At 43.7% G+C, this 23,716-nt stretch overlaps 1 protein-coding gene across 4 annotated transcripts in view; it reads left to right on the forward strand.

The window, feature by feature from the left end:
• ERICH1 (glutamate rich 1) overlaps positions 1-23,716 on the forward strand; it is a 141,866-nt gene that overhangs the window by 3,778 nt on the left and 114,372 nt on the right. For all 4 annotated transcript variants that reach the window (XM_069235826.1, XM_069235824.1, XM_069235828.1 and 1 more), the window contains exon 2: positions 12,161-12,322. In XM_069235826.1, the coding sequence (XP_069091927.1) occupies positions 12,161-12,322 (162 nt within the window). The remainder of the gene's footprint in view (positions 1-12,160; positions 12,323-23,716) is intronic.

Below are 23,716 nucleotides of genomic sequence, written 5' to 3' on the forward strand. Positions count from 1 at the left end.
CCATTGGTCTGTTGTTGTGTCATTCACATTTCACTTCCGTCCACTACATCATACAGCTTGTTGCAGTTGATCAGCCTACTTTAGCCACTGGTTAACTTCACTTGGAGTGACCCCATTTTGCTCTCACAAGGAGCACAACCACACACAAGATAGTTCCCTTCAGTGGCAGTGTTTTTTGTTTTTAATTTATAATTACTTCACTATTGGCTTTGTGATTAGGGCCTGATGTGATAGCAGCACCTTTCTACTAGATGTGAGCACTGGGCACAGGTTTTATCAGGTTCTGTCTCCTGCAAATGCTGTTGTAAATTCCTTTTGGAGTGTTGGTATTTCACAGCAGAACAGATTGCATCCATAGGAAAGTTAACTATTTTGACAGTTTGGCCCATTCATGACTAGAGCTAGTCGTGACTGGGTCTGAAAAAAGTATCCACATGGTCCTATATGGCCACCGAGCCCAGGACCAAAAACCCAGGTGCCTGCCTTACAAAACCAGGTTGTTTTGTGATAGATGATTTTGATGTCTCCCTAGTACGATTTGGGCGGTGGAATTTAGGGCTGAACTAAATTGGGGAGCTCCCAAGATAGCACTCTCTCTGTGCTTGCTGCCGCATGCACCTGCTCTCTGGGTTGGGCTAACTGCTATTATCCCACAGCACAGACTGTGCTTACGAAGGGACAGCAGGACTGTCCTCATCACCTCCCTCAGAATCACTGGAAGAGGAGATGTCGGATGGGACTCCTCCGACTGCAAAATCACTCCCCGAGTATGCGCCATTGTCCTCTCCCGCAGATGCTGTCTCAGTCTCTGCTGTCTCAGACTCTGATCCTGCGTCAGAGATGCCCTCTGTAACCCGAGTTAGGGCTAGAGCAGCAGTCATCCAACGAGATGTCATCTCTGCTACTGGCTGAACAGTCCCTCTAAAACACTAGCCTACGTAGACAGTCACAAAAATCGTTGCTGGGTGTGTGTGTGATGCGTGCAACAGTAAAGGTCACCTTACCTTCACTTCTTCCCTCAATCAGCAAGTTCTTTCAAGACACTCAAAAAACAAATAAGACACACTATTACTTCACCTTGTCACATACCAATCGTCACAGTCTTTAGCGCCCAGTCCAACAATCATTATTGGTGCTCCAATTCCCATGACCTCCTCCTCGGATTCCCTCGCCACCAGCAAAAGTGCCCTTCATCTCTCCATAGCACCCCCCCCCCCCCCCAAACACACACATACATTTCATTTGTATTATAACACAGGTAATGGCTGGCTTTACTAATCCACTCAGCTGTTCTCACAAAATACAGATTTGATCTTTGCAGTAGGCATATAAACCTTCTGTGCTACTCTGGCATCGAAACTGCCACTAGACAAAAGTCAGATCCTTTTCTAGCAGAAGTTTACTCACAAGAGTTAGCTTGACTTTTTTATTGCTTCCTAAAAGCTACGGTTGAAACAAGTTGGTTGGAGTAGGTGCATTGCTTTGAAGACGCGAGCTGCGAGACAAATTGTGGCGAATATGAATATATATAAAGCGATCACTTTTATAAGTGGGTGTGGTTTCCCTGGGCGCCGATCGCAGCTTCCAGGGAAACCACACACACATTGACAAAAGTGATCTCTCTCTCTCTATATATATATATATATATATATATATATATATATATATTTTTTAATAGCTGTATGGTTTCCCGTGGAGGAGGGGGGTGATCGTGGGCCCCAGGGAAATCATACAGCTATTATAAAACAATTGCCCCTACAGGGGGTCAGCCCTGCTCACGGGCAACCCCCTGTCAGTTTCATTTAAATTGTTTTTTATTTTTTTAATTAATTTTTAACACCTGGAGGGGTGCAACGCATGGGAGGATTTTTCAAACCCCTCCCTGGTGTCGGCCACTGGTCGTGACCCACACCAAGGAGGGTTAATTAATTCTTATTTCTTTTTACAAACAGGGGTCAGGTATGTATTGTGTTGTGGCTTTGACTTTTTAACTGATTTCATACTTTTAAATACATACTTTACAGAGTTTCTCTAAATTAAGCCTGTCTGCTTTCTGCTATAACTACAACAGGTTGAGCTCAGGTTTAAATTTTTGAAACCTTTGACTGGACTTAAGAGGTTTGTGGTCTTTTATCCATCCCAATTAATAATTCACTTTCTTAAACATGTCTTTGTGCCAATGCACATTTTGTAGGAGTAAATGCAGAGGATGAAGAGTGTTCATGGAAATCTAAGTTTTGGATATTCTTAAATCATACCGGGAAACTGACAATTGATGGATTTTGAACTATATTTTACTCATATGTGAATGAGTCCAGTGATGTCTTTTTGAAGGCTTCTGTAAATTATGTTTGTGTAAGCCAAATAATTGTAGACCATCAACAGGGTTTTTGTTGTTAACTGTGTGAATCAATGATTAATTGTATAAAACAAAGTTACTTAACACTAAGAAACCTACACATGATGCCTTCCCTGTGTTGCATGATTAACTACATTACAGTTCTCCACCAGTGCAGTTGTGTGCTGCTTATACTTACTCACATCAATTTTCTCCTACCGTTTAAGCAATAAAAAAAGTATGCTTTTAATACTTTAGATCATTGTCAAGTATGATTGTTTTCCTAAAAAGTCAGTTACTTGTTTTTTCCATTTGTTGTGAATAACCTTCTCATTCATTTGACACCCTAGCAGTAGTAGTTTATTAACGTTAGTCAAAACGTCAGTTACTTGTTTTTTCCATTTGTTGTGAATAACCTTCTCATTCATTTGACACCCTAGCAGTAGTAGTTTATTAACGTTAGTCTAAACTCTGTGAATTGAAGATAAAGAATATCTTGCTGGGGGATCCTGCATTTATATATAAGGTTCCCAGTTCTGTGAAGATATATACATATATATATATATATATATATATATATATATATATATATATATATCTTGATGCAAATTTAACATTGAAGTTAAAGATGCTGCACTCACAGGATTCCAGTAATCTTCTTTTATTTAGTACACGAAAACTCCACCAACTGACACCAACGCTTTCGGACCTTCCCGGTCTTGATCACGGTAAATCATTAATCCATTACATGCACTACTTATACTCTTCCTCTAAGCCGTGCCTTTATGTGGCATTCTGGGATGTGTAGTGTTTTACAAATTATATAGTACTATGCACCACACCATTAACTTAAATACTGCCCATAAGTGTTACTAATAGAACAAAAGGTGCTCAAAATACATGTGCATCAATATGCCACATCAGTGCAATCAATACCAATATCAAAAACCTATATTTCTACTTTTGCCTTTGAAATCAGAGATGGCAATATAACTCCTCATCATAATTAATTCCATATGGCATCTTTGTTTTTAGTCTAATAATGTATCTAGATTCCAACCTTCTCAATCTTTGAATCCTATCGCCCCTACGTTTTTGTATTGCTGCGATACCGTAGTATTTCATGGACAACCAATTTAAATCTGAGTGAGTTTTCAAGTGTTTAGTTATTGCATATGTGGTGTCCTCGTTTTGTACTGCCCTTATGTGCTCTAAGATACGTTTTTTTAAGGGGACATATAGTGCTACCCCCATCGACATTCCAAGACATAAACAAAAGATGTTTCACATGTAATTCTCTCTGTGATCAATATTTGTCTGCCTTTAAAGTCTATTATAGACTTTTTATCACATCCAATTTTGCAGGCTTTCCATTTTCTACAACAAAAGAAACAGTTATTCTGTACTGATAGCCAATTAAGAGTTTTAGACATCTCAAAGTGACTTTTTACTAACATATCTTTCAAAGATGGTACTTTCCGAAATGTGATTGAAGGGCAGGTACTCACCCGTTGTCCAATATCCCTGTCTTTGTGAATCAGGTACCAGTATTTCTTCAAAATTCTCACAATTTGTTGATTCTCTTTGCTATAGTCTAAGATTAATCTAATCTCATTCTTTTCCCATTCTGGCTGTTCCAATACATTCCTTTTCTTTGCCAGCACCTGATCCGGGTTTTTGCCCTTGCCTTCATCTCCCCCTGCCTGATTGATTTCAGTGTGTATCCCCTGTTCATAAACCTCTGTTTGGTCTCACTGAATTTTTCGTTCATATCCTGTTCATCTGAACAATTCCTTTTAATGCGAATGAAGTCACCATAAGGGATACTATTGATCAAAGATCTAGGGTGAAAGCTAGTACCATGTAAGATACTATTAGTTGCTGTAGGTTTCCTGTGTAGTGTGGTTCGTAATTCTCCTGCTACAATGTACACTTGTACATCTAGGAATTCAATCGAGCTGTTACTTGTTGTATATGTAAACTGTAATCCTACATCATTATTGTTCAATACACAGAAGAATTCCTCAAATTCATGCACAGTTCCATGCCAAATCAAGAACAAATCATCTATGTAACGAAGCCACATGATCACTTTGTCCATGTATATATCATTCTCTTGACCCCAAGCGATGTTTCTCTCCCACCACCCCATCATGAGATTCACATAGCTTGGGGAAAAGGACATTCCCATCGCTGTCCCACAAATTTGTTTGTAAATCTGATGGTTAAACAAAAAATATTGTTATTGAGACATAATTCTATCATCTCCAATAACATCTCGGAATGTTTCCAAAAGTTAATACTTTTTTGCCACAGAAAGAATTTCACTGCATTTATCCCCACCTGATGTGAAATAGAGGTATACAATGACACAACATCTATCGTGACTAGCAGATAATCAGACTGCCATACTACGCCATCCAGTGCTCTTAGAAAATCTCCAGCATCTTGTATGTGTGAGTTTAGATCTTTTACCATTTGGGCTAGGTAATAATCTACGTAATTCGAAATGCCTTCATATAGTGAGCCACAACCTGATATTATAGGCCTGCCTGGAGGTTTATCTAAGGTTTTATGGATTTTCGGCAAGAAATATATTGTAGGCGTAATTGGATTGTCGTTCATCATATATAGTTTTTCATCACAACTGATCAATCCATCTGATTACCATTTTTCCAATCTTTCATTCAAATCCCATATTAGATCATTAATGGGATTCTGCATCAGTTTACAGTAATTCATATTCATGTTCAATTGTCTGAGTGCTTCCTCTACATAGTCGTCCTTGTTCCAAATTACAATATTACCTCCCTTGTCCGCAGGTTTAATCACTATTGTCTGATTATCCATCAGACCTTTCAACGCTTCACGTTGATCCTTTGTCAAATTTTCTTTGTATTGTTTTTGAGAGAGCTGTAATTTCTCTAAATCGCTCACTGCCAAGTCATGGAATATATCAATTTTGTGCCTGGGGAGAGAGAAGGGCAGAACTTAGATTTAGGTTTTTGTTCTCACACTAGAATCTATCTCAATGCCCCGTGTGGCCAGTATTTGTGTTTGTCAGCTCTTCATCTCTTAGATTATGGGTCAAATCATAAATTGTTTTTAAATCAGTACTTTGTTCAATGTTTATGTCTGAATCCCTAATGTCAGAACTTCCTTCAGATACCACAATATTTCGCCAATTTCAATTTTCTTACAAACTTGTATAGATCAATGCTTGTTTGGACAAAGTCCTGATGTTTTTCTGGGCAAAAGCTCAAACCCTTCGATAACACTGCTGTTTCTACTTTATTTAGTTCATAATTTGAGAGATTAACAATCAGGTTTTCAGATTGCCCAACTGATGATTGTAGGTTCATTGTTCTTTCCGACTGCGTAACATATAGTCTTTTCCTTTTCCCCCTCCTCGTCTTCCTCTTACTGTAGGGTCTCGCCATCCCTGGCCTCTGCCTCTTCCTCCCCTTCCTCTGTTCCTCGGTGTTGTTTGATCCAGGTATACCAGTTTTATTTTCGTCTAAAAAAAATTCATTTTTCTTATGTTTTTGCCAGTGCCTTCACCTTCGCTTAGATCTGTTTCTGATCCACTTGTCCCTGTATTCTTAGTTTGGTCCAAATATATATGTCCCGCCTGTAACTGTTGTTTCAATATATCGAATCTTTTTGCGAAGGTTAGAATCCGTCCTGATTCATAATCTTGAACGTCTCTCAAGAACGTACTTTTTTTCTGTTTTTCTATTTGATTTTCATATTTATCAAGGAAAGTATTCATGTTTTTTTTTTTTACATTTTTCCTTTTCATCTTCTTGATCTGACTTGTCGATTCTGTTCTTCAAGGTCTTTAATATTCTGTCTTAGTTTTTCAATGTCAAGTTTGGCATACTTAATTAGGATCTCCATCATACGTTTTGAACATTCCATAGTGTTCATACCCCATTCTTCCAGCATTTCAGGACTTATATCTGAGTGATTTGGTAAAATGAAAATCCTCAGTCCTCTTGGGACTCTCCCTACTTGTATATATTTTTGCAATGTCATTATTTCCCAGCTTTTTGAAATTTCTTTTTTCATAAGGCGTTCCAATTACAAAAACAACTGTTTAACATTGTTTGTCGGAACTGTTCCTGCGCTTGTTGATGGTTGCCCATGGTTGCGAATGTTGTTAGTGGTTTCAAAGACTGATTCGGCTCTCTGAATACGTTTAGCTAGTCTTTCTTCCATATTTCTCTGGGACTGATCCACCTATATTTAATAGGAGTTATGATGTCACCTCCAAAGTATATAGAGTTATAGTCACTCAATGGAGTTTTCTTTGATTTACAATTTCCTCTTCAGGGATTCCTGTGTGGCTGTTTGAGACTTTCTCTTTCTTATATCTCGTAGCCCCTACTGGAAAGTGATTCCCATTACTGTTCCACCTACTAGTCCTGGTGTTAATTTTGTATATATATATTAATATGGGTGAAATTTAAAATTTGGAGCACTTGGTAATACGAGGATAGCCAGGTTATCCAGATTAAATATCAATAAGGTACACTATACTCTGTACCAATTTTTACTAGCAATATGATGATTTATGGTATCTGGTCATGACAAGTGGGAGATTGGCCTTATATTGTGTGGTTTAAGTTTGCCTCCTTGGGATTGTCAACTACTCTCATTCGTGGTGCATAATGATTTTAAATAAATATCTTTTGTTGTATATGTCTTGGAATGTCGATGTGGCCTCAGATACGTGGGTAGCACTATATGTCCCCTTAAAAAAAACGTATCTTAGAGCACATAAGGGCAGTACAAAATTAGGACACCACATATGCAATAACTAAACACTTGAAAACTCACTCAGATTTGAATTGGTTGTCCATGAAATACTACGGTATTGCAGCAATACAAAAACACGAACGTGGGGGCGATAGGATTAAAAGATTGAGAAGGTTGGAATCTAGATAAATTATTAGACTAAAAACGAAGATGCCATATGGGATTAATTATGATGAGTTATATTGCCATCTCTGATTTCAAATGCAAAGTAGAAATATAGGTTTTACTGTCTTTGGGAATTTAACAACTAAAATAATTTTGAATAATTTCAATCTAGTGAAAATTGGGAGATGTCTCCCTATGGCAAAATGAGGATGTATAGACTTAAATACTGATAAAGATGAAAAGTATGATCTTAGAATTGTAAATGAATCTTTGAAAAGACAGTTGGACATTATGTCTTATAATTATGATGAGTATAGTATTTGCTGTAGTAGTTATGATTCTGAGTTTCTTTTTTCTGTTTGATTGCACTGATGTGGCATATTGATGCACGTGTATTTTGAGCACCTTTTGTTATATTAGTAACACTTATGGGCAGTATTTAAGTTAATGGTGTGGTGCATAGTACTATATAATTTGTGAAACACTACACATCCCAGAATGCCACATAAAGGCATGGCTTAGAGGAAGAGTATAAGTAGTGCATGTAATGGATTAATGATTTACCGTGATCAAGACCGGGAAGGTCGAAACGCGTTGGTGGAGTTTTCGTGTACTAAATAAAAGAAGATTACTGGAATCCCGTGAGTGCGGCATCTTTAACTTCAATGTTAAATTTGCATCAAGATTAATGGGAATTAGGTCCTTCCCCGATGCCGGCACCGATGCAGAGCGCGCATCTCTTTTGGATATATATATATATATATATATATATTATTTCTTCAACAGATGGACTGATAGCCATCTGACGGCTGCACCGATCCCATCACGTATCTCCCAAGTGTCGAGGTCAATTGAGTCCAAAGCGCTCGTATTTAGTTGATAAATATATTTATTTAGCTTATATAGGTAATTCAGGTAATTCAGAGTCCCGAATGAGATGTCTGTCAACGCGTCTCCTTTGGATATATATATATATATATATATATATATATATGATCTATTTCTTACTAGCAGCCTGCACTTTCATGTCAAACATCTTTTTTGTAATCCATTTCCCAGAAGATGGGTCCATTTAGCATTTGTGTCTCCCTCGAATACCAGTTCACAATTCTGTTCTTCTTAAAGAAACCGGTATATCTAGGATTTCTTCATTAGTCATTAGCTAATAGCTACATTTGATAGTCTGACTAGTAGGATTAATAAAATAAGTGTTGTTCTTGATTTTGGTTGGTCTTTTCTAAATTTATTTTTTGTAATACTGAATAACCACATCTTTGTAAGTGCCTCTAGTGTCATAGACCAGGGACCTAACTGTTGGAAAATGGGTTGTGGGGTGTACACCTTTGTCAAGCAGCAACCACTATCCTAGCCAGGGTAAGTGTTCATCTTTGCTCTCCCTCTGATAGCTTGGCACCGTGCAGTCAGGCCTAACTTAGAAACAGTGTGTAAAGTATTTGTGCAACACTTCAAACACTAAAACAGTGAGAACACCACACAAAATGAATCCACATCAGTTTAGAAAAGACCAAAATTACAAAAATCCAATAAGTAGAACTTGATTTAAGACTTTTTAAAGAATCAACTATACAATAGTGCTTAAAAGCAAGGAGCGTCTACTGGGGATATCTGGACATCCTAGACCGGGAAGTTCAGGCCATCCACGAGGGAGCATGGGCCGGCTGCTACACCAACTCAATTAGGCTGCTGAACCACAGTGCCTTAAATCATGGTTGCATAGGTTCTGAATCATGAGGTAGAGGTGATGTCAGTTCTGCTGTATGGAACAGCAGTGATGCATCAGTTCCAAGATGTGGCGAGGTTGTGGTGCGAGTTCCTGCTAGGGCGAGGATCCAGGCGCAGGGGATTGCGATGCACAGACCAGTGTTGAGGATGCGTTATGCAGTCGAGGCAATGTGTCTGTTCTGATGAGCGGAGAAACTGTGATGCAGAGTTTTGGCGGTGGTGTCAAGGCTACCATCTACAGAGATTTGATAACCCTGCACCAGTAAAAGTGACACAGTGGCGGTTCCGAAGGAGATACGCCAGTTCTGTTCCATGCAACGGCAGTGATGCGTCGATTCTGCTCCCGCAGCAAAGGATGCATCAGTTCTTGTTGGAGCAAACACAGTAGGCCCACTTCTAAGGGTCCTGGACTGGGATGACACTACTTGGAAGGGCAGGCTCACAGAAGGCAGAGCCCTGATGCAGGGGCAGGTTGGTTCAAGTCTTTAGTGTTCGTGAGGCTTTAGATAAAGAGGCCAGCCAGCTAACCCTTGGAGTCACTATGGTTTCAATTGATGCAGGTCCAGTCCTTTTCTCCCAGGCAGGGGTACAGCAAGCAGCAGTGCAGCACAGCAAAGCAGGAGTCCAACAAGCAGCAGACAGGCAGAGTGGCAGTCCTTCAGCATCACAGTAGTTCTTCGTCCTGGTAGTCTTCACATGTCCATAAGTGTACTGAGTTGGTGGTGCCAGAGGTCCAGTACGTATACTCAGTTGGGCCTTTGAAGTGGGAGAGATGTCAACGACAGATCTTTGAAGTGCGCAGAGGCCCTGCCCTTCCGGCTCTGCTTACAGACTCATTACAGGAGAGTCTGCAGCTCTTTGTGTGGGTACAAGGCAGCCTATTCAGGTGTAAGTGAGGCTGGGTCCAGCCCCTCCCACCCATCCTCCTAGGAAGGCTCATCTAGTCACACCTAGGCTCCTATTGTGTGTGCCTGTCTAGGAGAAATACACAATTCCAAGCTGTCACCCACTCAAATGATAAGAGACAGGCAGCAGGCGTCAAATGGCTAAAGTAAGAAAATGCCTTTTCATTTTAAAATCCGAATTCACCATAAATTGTAATTTTAAATTGTGAGTCCAAAGATACCAAACGTATTTCTTCTAGATTGTGAATTACACTGTGATGTAATGAGGTTATCCCAATGTTATCCTATCAGGGCTCGATAAATCCACTCAACCATCAGGTCCAGCTATTTCTAGTACTTATTGGAGGCAAGTTGACACTGAACTGGACAGGTGTTCTGTTCAGTTGAAAAGTGGAGGGGCAATAAAAGATGCCTTTAAATCTTGTTCTTGAGTCATATTTGCTCTGTGTTCACAGACCAAGCTCAAAAGTCAGTTTTTCTTACAATTCATTTTCCTTCTGACTGCTGAGTTCCAGGTCTTTGTAAGGTGAACTGTGTGACCTGCTGCTTAGAATGTAAAATGAAAGGATATAGGGTGTCAGGTTTTTCCTAACACACAACATTTAAATGACTAAGTCAACTATGCAAACATTTAAAAATATATTACATTAGTTGTGAAAGCCCTTTTTTATATTTCTGTTTGATGAAAAAAATATTTTAATAGGATGAAAACAAATCAGAATACTTTGTGTTGATGTGCAAAGGGTATGTTTTCTGAAACCCAGTTTTCAAAGATTAATACACTATATAGTTTTATCAGTAAAGCTGCAAGTTAGTGGATAGGCTTTTAGACATTTCTTGGAAAGTTACTGTGTGTAGATGACAATATATTACCACATCATGGTTTAGTAATATATTTCTTTAAATTTAGTGTTTAAACAGACTGAGAAACACTCCTGCCCTGATGGCAATGTTGTTAGTAAGCTAAAAGAAGTCTTAGGTTATGTGGGCTAGACTTCATGGGTATGTGGGCTAGATTCTTGTGATGCATGCAGCAATCTTTAGTATACTTAATCAAACAAAAGAGGGTTTTTTGTACTGCAGAAATGCTGAGCTCACATATTTGAAGGTGCAATCATATGTGAGAATGAAGAAAAAGGCGACCCTGTAAACTATTTGCCCAGGATCACACAATTTGAGACCCATTTATGGGTCAAGTACATTACAGTTAGGTTGAGTAGATTATTTAAGTTACTCGACCTGCAGGTCTAGAAACATGATTTTTCGAGCCCTGCCTAAGGGAGAGATAGGCCTTGCTGTAGTGAAAAACAACTTTAGGAGTTTTTCACTAGCAAAGACATGTAAAACTTAAATGTAGATGGCCTGCCTTTTAAATACATTGCACTCTGCCCTCTGGGTTGTCCAGGGCCTACCTTAGGGGCGACTGATATTTATGAAAAGGGAAGGGTTGGGCCTGGGAAAAGAGTGATTGTGCCAGGTCGACATGGCAGTGACATCCACAGGTTCTGCAATGGCAGGCTGAGGCATGATAAAGGGCTACTTAAGTGGGTAGCACAATCAGTGCTGCAGGTCCACATGTTGCATTTCATTTACATATCCTGGACACACATAGTTGCATTTTACTAGGGAATTACAAGTAAATTAAATATGTCAATTGGGGATAAGCCAATGTCACCGTGTTTAGGGGCGTGTGCACAAGCATTGTTATCCGTTAGCAGTGGTAAAGTGCACAGAGTCCTAAAGCCAGCAAAAACGAGGTTAGAAAAGTGGAGGAGGTAGGCAGAAAATTGGGTGGAAGACCACCCTAAGACTGTCAGTTCTAACACTCACCCATACTCTATTATGAAGGGTAATTTTTTTTTTAAAGAGAAAGTTATCTTAACACAAAGTTTAAAGGCTCTGTCTGTTCCCAGTGTTCCGCCCATACACTTGCTGCTGCCTACGATCTTCACTACTTTAACAGTCTTTTATGCTGGTATCATTTGTTCTCGAGAATCAAAACAAAGCTAATCTGCAGACAGTATACTCTATATACGTTTAAACACAGCAATGTGATCTTCCTATGAAAAAGACAAAACACTTGTATTTGCATTGATGACAGCCAGTAAAAGGAATTGTAGTTCTTGACTCAAAAATATCAAGATGTGTATACTGTAACAAAGATTGTAAAAAATTATTTGCACACCTATTATGATCTACATTTTCACTTTTAAAAACTTCATAATCCAATTATTATATTGGTGTCTAGTTTTCAAACAGAAAGTTCTAAAGAAGCTGTATGCTGAGGGCCTGTCTTTACCACAAGCATCAAGTCCAAATGTGCACAATGAAACATTTCCAGAGAATAAAGGTTTGCTGCCAGATAATTCAGAGAAAGCGCAGACTTCAGCGGACTCTGCCAGACTGTCAGGTATTGGAATGTTCGAATATACTTCTTCAACATATCCTGTTTTCTTTTGTATGTGTCTTCAAAATATGCTGGTAACAAACAAGGCTGTTTTTTCAGGTATGCAATCGTGTTTTCTGTTAAATAACCTGATGTTTTGTAAGAACATAATAATGGTTTGATTTCAGTTTATGTTTTTATACTTACTGTCAGATTTTCCTTTTCAACCATTTTCAAATACGCCTGTGTAAGTTTCAAACACAGATACCAAACTTACACGACAACCAACACCGCCCACTGTGGAAGCAGTAACCTTGGAATCCCTCATGCAGGAATTAAAGGGCATTAACCCCTTCGCTGCCAGGCCTTTTCCCCCTCCTGTGCCAGGCCTTTTTTTGCCTAATTGGGGCAGTTCGCGCTTAGGCCCTCATAACTTTTTGTCCACATAAGCTAACCAAGCCAAATTTGCGTCCTTTTTTTTCCAACATCCTAGGGATTCTAGAGGTACCCAGACTTTGTGTGTTCCCCTGAAGGAGGCCAAGAAATTAGCCAAAATACAGTGAAAATTTCGTTTTTTTCAAAACAATTGGAAAAAGTGGCTGCAGAAGAAGGCTTGTGGTTTTTCCCCTGAAAATGGCATCAACAAAGGGTTTGCGGTGCTAAACTCAGCAGCTTCCCAGCTTTCAGGAACAGGCAGACTTGAATCAGAAAACCCAATTTTTCAACACAATTTTGGCATTTTACTGGGACATACCCCATTTTTGCAATTTTTTGTGCTTTCAGCCTCCTTCCAGTCAGTGACAGAAATGGGCATGAAACCAATGCTGGATCCCAGAAACCTAAACATTTCTGAAAAGTAGACAAAATTCTGAATTCAGCAAGGGGTCATTTGTGTAGATCCTACAAGGGTTTCCTACAGAAAATAACAACTGAAAAAGAAAAATATTGAAATTGAGGTGAAAAAAACATCAATTGTTCTCTACGTTTTACTCTGTAACTTTTCCCTGCAATGTCAGATTATCGAAAGCAATATACCGTTACGTCTGCTGGACTCCTCTGGTTGCGGGGATATATAGGGCTTGTAGGTTCATCAAGAACCCGAGGAACCCAGAGCCAATAAATGAGCTGCACCCTGCAGTGCGTTTTCATTCTATACCGAGTATACAGCAATTCATTTGCTGAAATATAAAGAGTAAAAAATTGCTATCAAGAAAACCTTTGTATTTCCAAAAAGGGCACAAGATAAGGTGTTGAGGAGCAGTGGTTATTTGCACATCTCTGAATTCCGGGGTGACCATACTAGCATGTGAATTACAGGGCATTTCTCAAATAGATGTCTTTTTTACACACTCTCCTATATTTGGAAGGAAAAAATGTAGAGAAAGACAAGGGGCAATAACACTTGTTTTGCTAATCTATGTTCCCCCAAGTCTCCCGATAAAAATGATACCTCACTTGTGTGGGTAGGCCTAGCGCCCGCAACAGGAAACGCCCCAAAACGCAACGTGGACACATCCCATTTTTTAAAAAGAAAACAGAGGTGTTTTTTTCAAAGTGCCTACCTGTAGATTTTGGCCTCTAGCTCAGCCGGCACCTAGGGAAACCTACCAAACCTGTGCATTTCTGAAAACTAGAGACCTAGGGGAATCCAAGATGGGGTGACTTGTGGGGCTCGGACCAGGTTCTGTTACCCAGAATCCTTTGCAAACCTCAAAATTTGGCTAAAAAAACACGTTCCTCACATTTCTGTGGCAGAAAGTTCTGTAATCTGAGAGGAGCCACAAATTTCCTTCCACCCAGCGTTCCCCCAAGTCTCCCGATAAAAATGATACCTCACTTGTGTGGGTAGGACTAGCGCCCACAAAAGGAAATGGCCCAAAACACAACGTGGACACAACATATTTTTTCACTGAAAACAGAGGTGTTTTTTGCAAGGTGCCTACCTGTGGAGTTTGGCCTGTAGCTCAGCCGGCCCCGGGGGGGGGGGGGGGGGGGGGGGGGCAGAAATGCCCTAAAATAAATTTGACCCCCCCCCTGCCCGGGAGCGACCCTTGCCCATGGGGTCGCTCCCCCTGCGTGACATTGGCGCCAAAAAACAAATCCCCAGTGCCTAGTGGTTTCTGCCCCCTTGGGGGCAGATTGACCTAAAATCGCCCAATCTGCCCCCAAGGGGGGCAGAAATGGTCTAAATACAATTTGCCCCCCAGGGGAGCGACCCTTGCCTGATGGGTCGCTCCCCATCTCTAAAAAAACAAAGAAACAAAAAAAAAAAATTCCCCTGGCACCTAGAGGTTTAGGCCGATCTGCCCCCAGGGGGGGCAGAAAAGGCCTAAAATAAATTTGCCCCCCCAGGGAGCGACCCTTGCCTAAGGGGTCGCTCCCCTTGCGTGAAATTCACGCAAAGAAAAAACTCCCTGGTGTCTAGTGGTTTCTGCCCCCTTTGGGGGCAGATTGGCCTCATCAAAATAGGCCAATCTGTGGCCCAAATATAATTTTCCCCCAAGGGGAGCGACCCTTGCCTAAGGGGTCGCTCCCCACCTAAAAAAATAAAATAAAACATTAAAAAAAAAAAAAATAATTATCCCTGTGCCTAGAGGTTTCTGCCCCCCCTGGGGGCAGATCGGCCTAATAATAGGCCGATCTGCCCCCAGGGGGGGCAGAGAAGGCCTTCCCGAAAAAATGCCCCCCCTGGGAGCGACCCTTGCCCAAGGGGTCGCTCCCTTATGTCAAGATCACCAAAAAAAAAAAAAATCCCTGGTGTCTAGTGGGGTTTCAAAAGCCGGATTGCAAGCAATCCGGCTTTTGAAACCCTCGGAGAGACTTCAAAGGGAAGGAAATACATTTCCTTCCCTTTGAAGCCCCTCCGGGCCTCCCCCACGTGATTGAAAGAGAAGAACGAGTTACTTACCTTCAATAACGACTTTTCTGGTGGATACATTAGCTACCTGTGGATTCCTCACCTAATGAATACTCCCATGACGCCAGCATTCGACGGAAATCTTCTTCCTAGTCTCTGCACGTCAACGAGGACGTCACTCTAGCCCACGCGACGCCGTCTGACATCATACAGGCAATAAGAGGTCCTCGACGACGTGCCGACGTCAGTACCAACATTTTTTACGTGCATGAGAACAACAACCCAATGCAATGAAAGAGCAAGGCAACATCCCATAACCTTGTAAAATACACAATGTTGCAATGAATAGCTGTAAATTTAATATAACTCTCTTTTTTTTTTTTTTTTTTAAACGAACAAATATATGCAAATCATGTATATACACAAAGATATATACATATAAATATACACAAGTATCCATATATACAACATCTATTGCAACCTTGAAGACCAAGAGGAGCGCACTCAAGGATTACTTGGTAAGACCAGAAAGGCAACGGGGAGGCGGGTGGGACCGTGAGGAATCCACAGGTAGCTAATGTATCCACCAGAAAAGTCGTTACCGAAGGTAAGTAACTCGTTCTTCTGATGGATACAACTACCTGTGGATTCCTCACCTAATGAATAGAGTCCCAAAGCAGTACCACGCCCGGTGGCGGGTGCCTAAATGGTCAAACCAAGAAATCCTGCAGCACTGACCGTGCAAAATGGCCGTCCCTTCTGACCTCAGAGTCCAAACAGTAATGTTTCGCAAAAGTGTGAAGGGACGACCAAGTTGCGGCCTTGCAGATGTCGACCACAGGAACACCTCTGGCCAAGGCCGAAGTGGCCGACTTAGCTCTGGTGGAATGAGCTCTAATGCCCTCAGGAGGATCCTTCTTTGCCAAAGAGTAACAGATTTTAATGCAAAGAACAACCCACCTGGAGAGTGTTCTCTTGTGGACTGCCTTTCCTCTCCTCTTGCCCACGTACCCGATGAACAGCTGATCCTCCAGGCTGAAATCCTTTGTTCTATCAATAAAGAAGCTCAACGCCCTCTTTGGGTCCAGACGGTGCAGTCTTTCTTCCTCTTTAGAAGGATGAGGCGGAGGATAGAACGTGGACAAAGTAATTGTCTGAGCCAAATGGAACGGTGAAACAACCTTCGGGAGGAAAGCAGCCTTGGTCCTCAACACCACCTTATCCCCATAAAAAGTTGTATAAGGGGGCTTTACCGATAAGGCCTGCAACTCACTCACTCTCCTTGCAGATGTTATAGCTACCAGGAAAACTGTTTTTATAACCAAATACCTTAAGGGGCAAGAATGCATAGGCTCAAAAGGGGACCCCATAAGGAAAGTCAGGATCAAGGACAAATCCCATTGCGGCATAACGAATGGTTTTGGAGGATATTTATTTAGAAGACCTTTCAAGAATCTGATAACAATAGGGGATTTAAATAACGATGGTTGGTCTGGAAGACAAATGAAGGCTGACAAGGCCGACAAATAACCCTTAATGGTAGCCACTGCACAACCTTTCTGCGCTAGAGACAGAGCAAAAGACAAAACGTCCGATAGATGAGCATGTAAAGGATTAATCTGCCTCTCTCCACACCACGCAACAAATTTAGACCACCTATTAGCGTAGATAGATTTAGTGGAGTGTCGCCTGGCCGCTAATATAACATCCACTACATCAGGCGGAAGAGAGAAGGAACTCAGGTTGCCCCGTTCAATCTCCAGGCATGTAGGTGCAGACTCTGGAGGTTGGGGTGTAAAACCTGCCCCTGCGACTGCGAGAGGAGGTCTGCCCTGAAAGGGAGACGGAGCGGAGGGCACATTGAGAGTTGGAGAAGGTCGGAGTACCACACCCTCCTTGGCCATTCCGGAGCTATTAAGATGACTAGCGCCCGGTCTTGGCGAATCTTCCTCAATACTCGAGGAATCAAGGGTATGGGAGGAAACGCGTAAAGCAACTGGCCGCACCAGGTTATTTGAAACGCGTCCCCCAACGCTCCCTGCATCGGATACTGGAGGCTGCAGAATAACGGACAATGCGCGTTCTCCAGAGTGGCAAACAGATCTACCCGAGGAAACCCCCACCTTTGGAAGATCAAACGGGCTTGATCTGGATGGAGACGCCACTCGTGGTCTGCCGAGAATTAGCGACTGAGACCGTCCGCACGTACATTCAAGACCCTGGCCAGATGATTTGCTACCAAGCAAATCTGATGGTCCTTTGCCCAGGACCATAGTCGAAGAGCTTCTCTGCAGAGAAGGTACGACCCTACTCCTCCCTGTTTGTTTATGTACCACATAGTGGTAGTATTGTCCGTCAGGACCTGTACCGACTGACCACGAAGGGAAGGGAGGAAGGCCTTGAGAGCCAGACGTACAGCCCGTAACTCTAACAGATTGATATGAAACATCGGTTCCTCTGGAGACCAAAGGCCTTTGATCTCCAGATCCCCCAGATGAGCTCCCCACCCTAGAGTGGAAGCATCCATTATGACCGTGGCCACTGGTGGCGACTGCGCGAACTGCTTTCCTTGTGAAAGATTGTTGCTCGCAATCCACCACTTCAAGTCCACAGCAGCATCTCTGGAGATCTTGACAGCACCTTCTAGATCCCCTTTGTGTTGAGACCACTGCCTTCGGAGGCACCACTGAAGAGCCCTCATGTGCCAGCGAGCATGCGTGACCAACAGAATGCAGGAGGCAAACAGACCGAGCAGACGAAGGACCTTGTGGACTGGAACTACTGCTCCACTTCGAAACATTGGAACCAATTCCTGAATATCTTGAATCCGCTGAGGCGGAGGAAAGGCTCGACTCAATGTTGTATCCAGTACTGCCCCTATGAACAGGAGGCGCTGAGAGGGCTCCAGGTGAGATTTGGGCTCGTTCACAGAAAAGCCCAGGTCGAACAACAACTGAGTCGTTGACTGCAGATGATGCAACACAAGCTCCGGAGACTTGGCTTTGATCAACCAGTCGTCCAAGTAAGGGAATACTGCTATCCCCTTCCTTCTGAGCTCTGCCGCAACCACCGACATCAACTTCGTGAAGACTCGAGGTGCTGAAGTAAGACCAAACGGAAGGACCGCAAACTGATAGTGCTGCGATCTTACCACAAACCGGAGATACTTCCTGTGTGACTTGAGTATCGGGATATGAAAGTAAGCATCCTGCAAGTCGACAGACACCATCCAATCTTCCTTGTTCAACGCCAAAAGCACCTGAGCTAGGGTCAGCATCTTGAACTTTTCCTGTTTGAGGAACCAATTCAAGATCCTCAGATCCAGGATTGGTCTCAACCGACCATCCTTCTTGGGAATCAGGAAATACCTTGAGTAACAACCTCGACCCCTTTCCTGCTCTGGGACCAACTCCACCGCGCCCTTTGAAAGGAGGACTTGTACCTCCTGTTCTAGCAACAAGAGGTGTTCTTCTGAACAATAAGATGGGCGAGGCGGGATGGGGGACGGGAACTCCCGAAAGGGAAGGGTGTAGCCTTTTCCCACAATACTGAGAACCCAAGTGTCCGTTGTAATAGTCTTCCACTTGCGGAGAAAATGCCGTAATCTTCCCCCTACAGGAGAGGAGTGAGTGGGAAATGGTGGAAGCCTAAGGCTGCTTTCCCTGCTGCACCCCTCCAGAGGACGAGGAAGAGGCAGAGTGCTGCTGAGAGGCTCCTCTGGTGCGGGCCCTACCTCTCCCCCTAAAAGATCTATAGGGATGGGAAGAGGCAGGTTGCTGGAATCTCCCCCGAAAGGAAGAGGAGGAAGAGCCACGCCCAAATCCACGAAACCTCCTGAAAAATCTGGAAGAGGCAGAGGAAGAAGGAGCTTGGAGCCCTAACGATTTGGCTGTGGCCCTGCTCTCCTTAAATCGATCCAAGGCCGAATCTGCCTTGGCCCCAAACAGTTTGTCCCCATCAAACGGGAGGTCCAATAGGGTTGACTGCACATCCGCAGAAAACCCCGAATTACGGAGCCAGGCCTGTCTCCTTGCCACCACAGCCGTGCCCATTGCCCTAGCCACCGAGTCGGTCGTGTCCAGCCCAGACTGAATAATCTGGGTCGCGGCAGCCTGGGCGTCCGAAACAACATCCAAAAGACCCTGGGGAAGCTCCGTAAATGATGACGAAATGTCATCCATAAGAGCATGGATGTATCTCCCCAGAATGCAAGTTGCGTTGGTGGCCTTCAACGCCAGACTGCAGGATGAAAAAAATTTCTTGGACTGCGCATCCAGCTTTTTAGAGTCCCTGTCTCCAGGCACCGTCAGGAAAGATCCAGGCGCTGATTTTGATGAACAGGAGGCTTGCACCACCAAGCTCTCCGGTGTAGGGTGTCTAGAAAGAAAGCCAGGGTCAGATGGCGCAGCTCGATACCTCCTGGCCACAGCCCTATGAACCGCTGAGGAAGATACTGGCCTCTTCCACACCTCTAGCACCGGATCAAGCAAAGCCTCATTAAACGGCAAGAGAGGCTCCGCTGCAGCAGAGGCAGGATGTAGCACCTCTGTTAGAAGATTCTGCTTCGCCTCTGCCACTGGCAAAGGCAGGTCCAGAAAGTTAGCTGCCTTCCGTACTACAGCGTGAAAGGAAGCCGCCTCCTCCGTATATTCCCCTGGAGACGAAAGATCCCACTCAGGGGAAGTGTCCAGCCCACTGGCTGTATCCAGACCATGCAGTCCATCACCAGAGTCCTCCAGTTCTCCTTCCTCCAGGACTCGTTGGTACTCCTGCTCTTCCAATAGACGAAGAGCCCGTCTCCTCGAATGTAGCCTCTGCTCGATACGCGGAGTCGACATGGCCTCCGCCGAAGTCGAAGATCGGCGCCGATCCCCAGAAGCAACCGACGCCGCGTCCGGCGCCACAGGCAACTTCGACGCCGATGAAAGAGCAGGACGAAGAGAACTTGTAGCAGATGGACCCACCGGAGTCACAGGACGAAATCCCGACGTCGACGGGATGGAAATCTCTGGGGCCAATCCCTCTGAAGCCACCGGAGCAGCCACCGGCGCTGAGCCCACGTTCCCAAAAGGGAGAAAGGGCATAAAGGGTGCCGGCCGTAGAGGCGCAGGATCACCCAATGAAAAGGCCAAAGGACCAGCCGGAGCACCCCCTGGAGCCATCTGTTGGAAGATGGTATACATCGCATTTAGGAATGCGGTACTATCGGCTCCAGGGGTGGGAAAAGCCGGATACTGGGGTGCCTGTATCGAAGGCGACCCCGACGCCGGCCTCGACGTCTGCGACGCCGGAGACAACACAAGAGGCTGCATCACCTCAATCACCGACGCCTGCCCAGTGGACGCCGGAGAGGGCAACGGCGTCGACGGATGCGGCGTGACCGTGGGACTGACCTCCCAAGTCCTCCGGCGCCGATCCGAAGGCGACCTGGAACGAGTCTCCTTGCTTGAATGGCGCCGTGAATCTCTACGGCGCCGGGAGTCTCGATGACGCCGATGCCTTGGCGAAGAAGACTTCTTGTGATGCTTTTCTTTCTTCGACTTCGCCATAAACAACTTAGCCTCACGTTCCTTGAGGGCCTTCGGATTCATGTGCTGGCATGAATCGCAAGTTGAGACGTCGTGGTCGGAGCTCAAACACCAAAGGCAGTCGGAGTGAGGATCTGTAACTGACATCTTGCCCCCACACTCTCGACAAGGCTTGAAACCCGACTTTCTCTGCGACATTATTACTGCAGAGAAGGACTACGCAGCAAAAAATACACTGTAACCACAAAAGTAACCGTTGCTCCCTCGAAGATAACCGTTTCGAATGCACGGAAAAAAGGGAACTGACGTCGGCACGTCGTCGAGGACCTCTTATTGCCTGTATGACGTCAGACGGCGTCGCGTGGGCTAGAGTGACGTCCTCGTCGACGTGCAGAGACTAGGAAGAAGATTTCCGTTGAATGCTGGCGCCATGGGAGTATTCATTAGGTGAGGAATCCACAGGTAGTTGTATCCATCAGAAATGCTTAGCATTTCTCTTTCAATCGCGCTGGAAGCTCTGCTTCCCGCGCGATGGGGGAGGCCCCTGTGACTAATCGGCGCGCGCGCTGACGTCACAGGGGTGGTGGGGGGGGGTCGGGGTGGAAGGGGAAGGTCTTCCCCTTCCATCCCCACCTTGTGGGGGGGAGGGGAGTGCACTGGGGGCACGCTAGCGCTCCCCCAAGTTCCCCTGTGCCTTGGACGAGGTGATCTCGTCCAAGGCACAGGGGAACTGTAGCCTTGGACAAGATCATCTCGTCCAAGGCACAGAACAGGTTAAAATCTCGCTTGGAAATGTGGAAACAACTTGAGCGCCTACCAGTAAGGATTTAAAAGTGATTCATGAGTAACTGCCATGATGTAAAGCGCAATTGAAATCTTCAGAAAATCGCATCACTGACTTGGAGGACCGGTTATCGTTAACAGACTGGAGCAATGAAACATGGAACAAAAAGAAAAGGTCTTGTATAGTGAAGACAGAAGCAGTCTGAATAATGTATGCATGTTTGTCCTAACAGAACTGGACAAAGGGACAGATATTACATGTCATCTAGAGAACTTCCTACCTACTTTAACATGACTGGCATTTGAACCCCATTGGAAATTTAGAGAGCAATGGATAGCAGCTGTGAAATCGTCCCCCACTATTATCGCTTGCCTACTTGGACATCAACATGTGTGTCTCCTTCATGAAGCCCAAGGACCATATAAATACTACAACAACGCAATCTGCTTGTCTGCAGATTATTCTTCTTACACTGATATACTAAGGAAAACATTCTTAGCATTGCATCCTCAATTGGGAAAACACAGTGCTTGCTACGGTCTGCTGAAGCTGGCAATAATGATTGTGACTCTTGATGTAAAAACCTGGGAGTTTCACGATCTGGAGGACCTGGAACGTTTTCTGTTAGGTTTCATGGATGAGCTAGACACAGCAGATTCTCTACAGACTGTTGGGGTCTTGCACTCACAGGACATTTAGGTGAAGATTTCTTCCAGCCTAGACACACTGCAAATGCAACCTCACTGCTCAAGGGACACATATAAAGAGAGAACCAAAGACCAATAACCCTTAAAGCAGAGGGATAAATCTAGATTCCCGCTAACGCTGCAACACCGACTACACCTCATAACATGATTCTCCACATGCAAAGCATTTACACACTAATGTTTTCTGAAGGGTGCCCCAAACACCACCCTTCTCAAGAATTAGCAACGGGCATGAGCACCTCAAGTGTAACCTACCAGGTGGAAGTCTTGCCAGGAGATAATCCACTGTTTGGATTCTCCACCTAACTGTGCTGTCTCTGTTCGAACCCCATATTGCGCAAGTTTGCATCGCACATATCTCCCTCAAGGACCTTTTGCATCCGGTAACCTAAGCAGCGTCACCCGGACTTAACCCAACCATGCGCACATAAAAATCACCAGCCAGCACCAAAGCCGAGGACACCAGAGATCTCCGACTCGCGCTCTTAATGGTAATGGCCTATCATCTTCCATAAAACTGAGAAATCACTGGCCTTTCTGGCACACAGGCACACCCTGATAGTGCATTGATATAGGAGATCTACATCTACAAGTCTGATTCCTGCAGACAATCTCCATTTGCCTGTTCAACCTGAACAAGCACCCTTTACAGGATGAGAGGAGTAGCTATCCTAATACAGAAACACCTCCAAACAAAGATTCTAAAGACATCGAGGGACACATTTGTGAGGTACATCTTCATAAAACTGAACATGCAGAATCATTTCATCATTGTCTGCTTTATATGTGCCTGAACACAAATAGGAGTACCTTCTTTTCAGACCTTAATAGACTTTGCACTGACTTTGGTCAAACGCAGCTTCTAGTTGGAGGGGGCTGTATTGTGACGATTGACCCTGTCCTTGACTCTTCCGGCAACTGCATTTCAGCAACAATCAGGACTGAATCATGTTGAGGGATTTGATGATTAATCATGGCCCGAGGGATCCTTGGCACCTGTTCCATCCAGCAGCAGAGATTATACATACTTCACATGCCTACACAAAATTGAGACCATTATAGATTTTTTTTTTTCTTTTTTATAACTAACACCCACCTGTTTCCAAAAATAGACGCTTGAACCATCCGAATGACCAATGGGTATCTCGGATCATGTAACCCTCACCATCTCACTGGATCTCTGGCTTCTTGTTCCTAATGTACTGACATGGTGAAGAACAATCTATATTTTAGGCAACTGATGGAGAAGCTGCAAGAGTATCTTGGTATCCATGAGAATTCTGTTATATTGACCCGGACTTTATGGGCGACAGAGAAGGTCTACAACTGCAGCACATTGATCAAAAGCTCCAGTATTCAGCAGAAACAAGCACAATACCAAAAACTGACACTAGTGTGGGACGCTGTCCAACATGTTTACAGAACCTCCTAATCTGCTGAAAATCTCAGACTATTGATTCATAAGAAATATGAACTGAATACTCTGTTCCCCACTGGTGTGGAAAAGGCTTTACAAAGAATACATGCCAATCAGTATGAACA

The sequence above is a fragment of the Pleurodeles waltl genome, chromosome 5 (assembly GCF_031143425.1).
Source record: "Pleurodeles waltl isolate 20211129_DDA chromosome 5, aPleWal1.hap1.20221129, whole genome shotgun sequence".
In the NCBI taxonomy this organism is placed as follows: Eukaryota; Metazoa; Chordata; class Amphibia; order Caudata; family Salamandridae; genus Pleurodeles; species Pleurodeles waltl.